This window comes from Chelonoidis abingdonii, chromosome 11 (genome assembly GCF_003597395.2).
Source record: "Chelonoidis abingdonii isolate Lonesome George chromosome 11, CheloAbing_2.0, whole genome shotgun sequence".
Taxonomy (NCBI): Eukaryota; Metazoa; Chordata; order Testudines; family Testudinidae; genus Chelonoidis; species Chelonoidis abingdonii.
Window position 1 is genome coordinate 19990008 of NC_133779.1, and position 7074 is coordinate 19997081.

The following is a 7074-nucleotide window of genomic DNA, read 5'->3' on the forward strand; positions in this document are numbered from 1 at the left end:
GGGGGGGAGCCAGGGGAGGGGGAAGGGGAATAGAAGGGGGCAGCAGGGGGGCTGGGGGTGCAGGGAAACCACAGGCCTGTTGGGTCCAGCGCTGGGCCCCATTACCTGCCATGCTGGGGGGGCTCCGTGCCATGGGGAGCAGTTCTAGGTCAGCTGCTCCCTGCAGCAGCGGCACCCCGGTTCTGCATTGGCCCCATTGGCAGCGACTCGGTAACCCACAGAGGGTCGGGGGGCAGGTGGGACCCCTGCCATGTAGCTTCAAAGCACATGCCCCAGTATTGGCAGGATCGGGGCCACTGGGATCTTACTGCCAATCCTTGGAAAGTTTGCCAACCCCTCCCCCAAAACTACCACCGAGACCGTTTGCCCCCCAAATCATGACAACAGAGTGAGAAGGTTGAGGGTTTGGCCCCAAACAGGTTAGGATTTTGCAACTGGGGTGGGGGGAAGGCCCGCAAAGATGACAAAATCTCGCAAGAGAATTGCAAACACATCGACAAAGAAAATCTTGAAACCATCAGAGAGAAAACGTTGAGGGGAAATGGAGAAAATTTGTAACAATTGTGGCAACAAAACCCCAAAAATCTTCGCACACAGCTTGCACAAGCCTGTGGGAGAATTTTGCTGGCTGACTTCTTTGCAAATCGGCGAGAAACGACAACCAGGTTGGAACCCAAAGCCATGGAGAATGTTGCACCTTTTTTTGGAAACACGTTTGCATGAATGTTTTGCCCTAAAAGCGTTATGGAAGAAATTGTAAAAATTTTGCAAGAAACTTCTTGCCACATTTGCATGAAAATTTAAGAAAAGATTGGAAAAAAAGAAAGTCATGAAGAAAAGTGCAAAAATGTTACAAGACGATTTGTAATACATTTCCATAGACATGCATGAGCTTTGCAACAACAACAAAAAAATCACCCCATAATTTTGAATGAAAATCCAAGAACATTTTACCCCCCAAAAATTAAAATTTGCATTATAGTACAAAAGTATTCTGCAAAAAAGTCATTGGGAAATTTGCAAAAGAAAATGTATAGATTTGCATGAAAAAGGAAAAAATTGCTAATGCTGTCATGCAGAAAATGGCAAATATTTTGAAAAAAATCTTTAATACATTTGTATGAAAACGCATGACAGTTTTGCAAAAACAAGTTATTAACTTGGCAATAAAATGCAAGAAAGTCACAGAGAAAATTGCAAACATTTATTTAAAAAATATTTGGAAATTTGCATGAAAACTCAAACATATGCACAAAATGGCACCCCCCAAAAGTCAAGAAGAAAACTGAAAACGTTTTGAAAAATAAATATTAAACACAATCTGTAACAATTTACAAGGAAAAGTCATCATGAAAATTCCGGACAAAATTTGCTAGTAATCACTGAAAATATTGCAAAACGTGTGGCTGAAGATCGTGCAAAATGTGCATAACGACTTGTGAAAATTTTGCAAAGGCAAAAATGGGGAAAAGACATGACGAAATCATGCAAAACTGTTGCAAAAATACTCCGACCCCAAGTGGCAAACATTTTGCATACAAAGCACACTCCATTTTTCACTAATTAGTGCAAATATTTCCCTCTAAGTTCTCCGACACGCGTGTGTACAACTCCTTGGAATATCTGTACCAATCTCGCAAGCCACCAGAATTTGCAGCCCTGCATCTTTGAAGACCCTCGGGGGCGTGAAATTTCGTGCTTTGCACAAGTTTACTGCCTCCTTCTTATTTCCAAAATGCACCGCCAGGACCCCGGTCCAGCCATGCTCCTTAACACGCGCCAGTGCTTGCAAGACCCGATTCTGTCCCACTGCAGCCAAGTTTTGGTGGGGTGGGGGTACAGGGGGGCCAGGACCCTGCCAGGCAATGGGGAGAGTGCACCCCCCAGGCGGGGGCTAACCGGCCAGGGATGATCCTGCTGGGTACATGTACCATGGGGTGCCTAGCGGCTCCCCACCACCCTGAGAGTTCACGCCACCCCCTTGGTGCCCAACCCCCAAGCCCTGGATTTCCACTGCGCCCTGGGCTGGGCATGTGGGCCTGGGACCCGGAACCCCGGGCACCCCGACCTGCAAGCCGATGCCCCCCCCACAGATGTGACTGGGTGTGTAATGTCGTGTGCAATAGAAATGTCAAGAACGGTGGCTAATAAAAGTTAGCGTTGGGTTCAGCTGCGCCCCCTGAATGGCGTGTGTGGGCCTGTGGGAGCGGGGCAGGGGCCTGTCCCCTCTAGGGGGCGCGGGCCCCGATCCGGCCTGAGGGCGGGGACTGGCTGGCTCCTCGGGGGGGGGCGAGCGAGCAGGCCGTCCCCCTAGGGGGCGGGCCCCGATCCGGCCTGAGGCGGGGACTAGGCTGGCTCAGGGGGTGGGGAGCGGGCAGGGCATCCATCTCCCCACTTTACAGCGGGGGCCGAGCTGGCCTGGATCCGGAAGCTAGCGCAAGGGCAACGGAGCTGGTTCAACAAGAGATCGCCGAGAACCCCTGCATCCAACAGTGCCCCCACTGAGCCCCACAGCCCCCCTGCCCAGCCAGACGTCCCCCGGCCCCACCCTGCGCTCCCAGCTGGCAGAACCCGGCTCATTGCTTGGGGGTGTGGCCAGTGCCAGCCAAGCCGGGCCCAGCCCCAATTAGCCAGCGGCCCCCTCAATACCATTAGCTGGTACGGCTCCCCGAGCCCCTGGCGCCCGGCGCGCCTGAGCCGGGGGCAGGAGGACGACGGCTGGAGCCATAGACGGCTCTGCCCACCCGGGTGTCCCACGTCCCCCCAGCCCTTCCCCCAGCCCTGTATCCATCCTCCATCCCCCACGGCCCTGACCTCCCTCCCTCCTACGGCCCTGTATCCCCTCCCCATCCTCCTCCAGCCCCGTAATCCTTCTCCCCATCCCCCATGCCCTGTATCCTCCCCTCCCTCGTCCCCCCTGCCGTCCCCCCAGCCCTGTATCCCTCCCTCCCTCCTCCCCCACGGCTCTGTATCCCTCCTCCCTCTGCCCCCTGCCGTCCCCCCCAGCCCTGTATCCCTTCCTCCCTCCCTCCTCCAGCCCTGTATCTTCTCCCCCCTCTATCCCCTGCCGGCCCCCCAGCCCTGGATTCCCTCCTCTGGCCCCCTGCGCCCCCACGCGCCCTGTATCCCCCCTCTCCATCCCCCACGGCCTGTACCTCCCTCCCTCCAGCCCTGTATCCTTCCCCCCCTCTGTCCCCTGCGTCCCCCAGCCCTGTAATCCCCCTCCCTCCCTCCATCCCCCACCTGTATCCTTCTCCCCACCCCCCACTCCCTGTACCCTCTCTCTCTCCCATCCATCCTCCAGCCCTGTATCCTGCCCCCCATCCCCCCATGGGTCTGTATCCCTCGCTCCCCTCCTCCTCCCCCCCTTCTCAACCGCCCGACCATCCCTCGCCCTGCCCCCCTTGCCTTCCCCCAGCCCTGTATCCCCCTCCCTCCATCCCCCCACAGGCTCTGTAATCCCTCCCTCCCTCTGCCCCCCCGCCCTGTATCCTCCCCCCCATCCCCCTGGCCCTGTATCCTCCCCCTCCATCCCCCAGCCCGTATCCTTCCCCCGAGCCCTGTATCCTTCCCCCCATTCCCCCCTAGCACGTGTCCTTTCCCCATTTCCCCCTCTATCGCTTCTCTCTCTCTTCGCCCGTCCGTCCCTGTGTCCTGCTCCTTGACTCCCCTTTTCCAATTTCTATCCACCTGCCACCTTATTCCCTCTACCCCCCTTTCTGGGATCAGCCCCCGCTGCTCCCACCCGAAGCAGCCCATTCCCTCCAGAGCAGGGAGCCCCAGTAAATTCACATGGTGATAGGGGGGCACCCTGGGTCCATGGCTGATGGGGTCCCCTGGGTCCATGTCTGTGGGGGGGTCTGGGTCCCAGGCTGATGGGGTCCTCTGGGTCCCAGGCCGATGGGGCTCCCGGGTCCCGCTGATGGGGATCCCCTGGGTCCATGGCTGATGGGGGTCTCACCGGTCCATGGCTGATGGGTCTGGGCCCAGGCTGAGGGGCTCCCCTGGGTCCCTGGCTGATAGGGGGACCCAGTCCCAGGCTGATGGGGGGTCCCTGGGTCCATGGCTGATGGGAGGGTCCTGGGTCCCAGGCTGATGGGGGTCCCCTGGGCTTAGCTGATGGGGGGGTCCTCTGGGTCCATAAGGCGATGGGGTCCCCAGGTCCCAGGCCGATGGGGGTCCCTGGGGTCCCAGCCAATGGGAATCCCGGGTCCCAGTTGATGGGGGTCCCCCGGTCCAAGGCCGATGGGGGGTCCCCTGGGTCCAAGCTGATGGGCCATTACTTCTATTCCATCCATCCATCCATTTCATCCCTTCCTTGAGCTTTATCCATTCGGTCCATCCCGCATACCTCTATCCATCCACTTCCGCCACCCCATACCTCCATCAATCATCTATCTTATCTATCCATCCATCCATCCCCCCATACCTCTATCCATCCAATCCATTCCTCTATCCATTCATCCATCTGTCCATCCAATCCCCATACCTTATCCCATCATCCATTCACCCCATACTTCATCCTCCATCCATCCATTATCCCTCCATCCTTGTATCCCTCCGTCCATCCCCCATACCTCTATCATCCATCCATCCATCCATCCACATTACCTCCTTATCAATCCATCTATCTATTCATTCATCCATCCCCCCCATACCTCTATCATCCATCATTCCTCTATCCATCATCCTCCCCCTACCTCTATCCATCCATCCATCCATTCATCCCTCCATACTTCTATCATCCATCCCCCCATACTTCTATCCATCCATCCATCCATCATCCCTCCATACCTTTATCCACCGTTCCATCCCCATACCTCATCATCCATTCCTTCCATCCATCCATCCCTTGCATACTTACTATCATTCATCCACCTCCCTCCCCCATACCTCCATCATCCATCCCCCCATATCTCAACCATTCTCTCCATGCTCCATCTCCCCATACCTCCATCCATTCCATCTAACCCATCCATCCATCCATCCATCCCCACCTCTATCCATCCATCCATCCATCCATGCCTCCCCGCATTACCTCTTCCATTCCATCCATCCATCCATCCCCGCATACCCTGTTCATCCTTCCATCATACATCATCCCCCATACCTCTATTCCATCCATCCATCATCCACTCCCACATACCTCTGTCCAATCCTCCATCCATCCATCCCATCCCCCATACCTCTATCCATCCATCCTCCATCCATCTCCGTCCAAAATATACCATACTTACCCCCTCCCGTCCCTCTCTCCCTCCCTCATTCTTTTACCCTCTACTAACTCCACATCCATCCCCCATACCTCTTATTCCAACATCCATTTCGATCGGGACACCCCCTACCTTTATCTTCCATCATCATTCCATCCATCCCCATCCCTCTCACCCCCCATACCTCTATCCAATCCATCCATTCCATCATCCTCATCACTTCCATCTCCCATACCTCTTTATCCATCCAATCCACCCTCCATCCATCATCATCCATGCCCCCATACCTCTATCCATCCATTCACCCCGTCCTCCATATCATCCTCCATCCCCCCATACCTCTGTCCGTCCATCATCCATCCATCCATCAACCCCCCATACCTCATCCATCCCATCCACCCACCCACATTACACCATATTCAGCCTCCCTCCCTCCTCTCTCTTTCAGGATTTCTCTTGAGCCCCATTGGCCCAAGAACTGGGGGGGGTCTCGCTTTTGTGGCAGGCACCCAGAGCCTTTCTCCGGGCCACTGGGGTGTCCGGCTTGAAGTCCAGAGCCCCAACCCGCACTTGACTGCAGGAGCATATTGCTGCAGTGGAGGTGACCCTGGCTGGCTTGAAACACCGCTGCTCCCCCGTTCTCTGCACCCCTCTCTGACACCGCGGCCGGCTCTGAAGTGGTCTTTGCCAATACACGCTCTGCTAACGCCCCACTGCGATGGTGCGGGACTTCTGCGGTGAGGGTGCGTCGACAGACCCCGCCATGCCGGGGGGGGCGGGGAGGGAATGACATGAATGAGGGGCAGGTTTGGTAGAATTATGAACTGGGGGGGAAGGTGTCATTTGCAACTGCGACCCTTCGCACACAGGGGATTTCTGGTCCCGCCTCCCTCCACTGCATAGCTCGTCCCCCCAACCCCCTCCTGGCAGGCGAGCTCTGCAGTGAACAGCCCATCTCCCCCCCCCCCACAGCATCTCTAACCGGCACGGAATTAATGGGCGCTGCGGGAGGGGGGGGTTCTGCACCGCCCCCGCAACCCCTGCGATCCACCCGCCCTGCCGGGGGTCCCCAAAGCCGGGAGCCCCCCGAATTCGCACCCGGAGGAAGAGCGAGGGCGGCACGTCACCAGGCGGCATGCTAGGTCCGGCGCGGCCTGGGGGGGGGCCTCCTGGCTCCCCCACGCCGTGGGGCGGGGCGGCGGGGGGGCCGGTGGGCTGAAGGCCTCTGCAGGCTCCGGGATCCCGCCCGGGCTTCCACATGCCTGCATCGATGGATGCGGAGCGGTTGCTCGGGTGCTCCAGGAAATGCTTCAGGCCACGCGTGAGTGGGGGGCGGGGGAGGAGCAGGTGACAGCGGCAAGCGGAGGCCGAGGACGTGCCTGATCCTTCCGCCTCTCCCCCGCCCCAACCGCCAAGGGCCCCGCCCCGCCCGAGGGAGAGGCTAGGACCCCCCAGGCACGCGGCGCGGGATGGGGCGTATGGAGGATGGTTATGCTTGGCTCCCCCCGCCAGCAAATAGCCGCCCCCTAGTGTCTGGCAGTGACCGCTAGGGCAGCCCCCCATCGGCTGGGACCCGGGAGTGCTATGGCCGGGGCCCCATACCTGACCATGGACCATCCATGACCAGGGACCCCTCCGCCATCGCGCCAAGTGCGCCCCCATCAGCCATGGACCCAAGGGGACCCCCATCAGCCATGGGCCAGGGACCCCCCCCCATCAGCCATCATGGACCACCTATGGGATCCCCCCATATACACTATGGACCCAGGGGACCCCTCGGCCTGGCCGACCCCATCAGCCATTGGGACCCAGAGGGATCCCTGGCTGCCCCGACCTCATGTCCTGGGACCTGGGGAATCCC

At 58.0% G+C, this 7074-nt stretch overlaps 1 protein-coding gene and 1 long non-coding RNA gene across 2 annotated transcripts in view; one reads left to right on the top strand and one right to left on the bottom strand.

The window, feature by feature from the left end:
- The window catches only part of LOC116826302 (biglycan-like), a 49191-nt gene extending 43518 nt beyond the window's left edge, over nt 1–5673 (top strand). The window contains exon 5 of the mRNA XM_032782945.2: nt 5662–5673. Within this exon, the coding sequence (XP_032638836.2) occupies nt 5662–5673 (12 nt within the window). The remainder of the gene's footprint in view (nt 1–5661) is intronic.
- The window catches only part of LOC142047515 (uncharacterized), a 329291-nt gene that overhangs the window by 131755 nt on the left and 190462 nt on the right, over nt 1–7074 (bottom strand). The window lies entirely within an intron of this gene.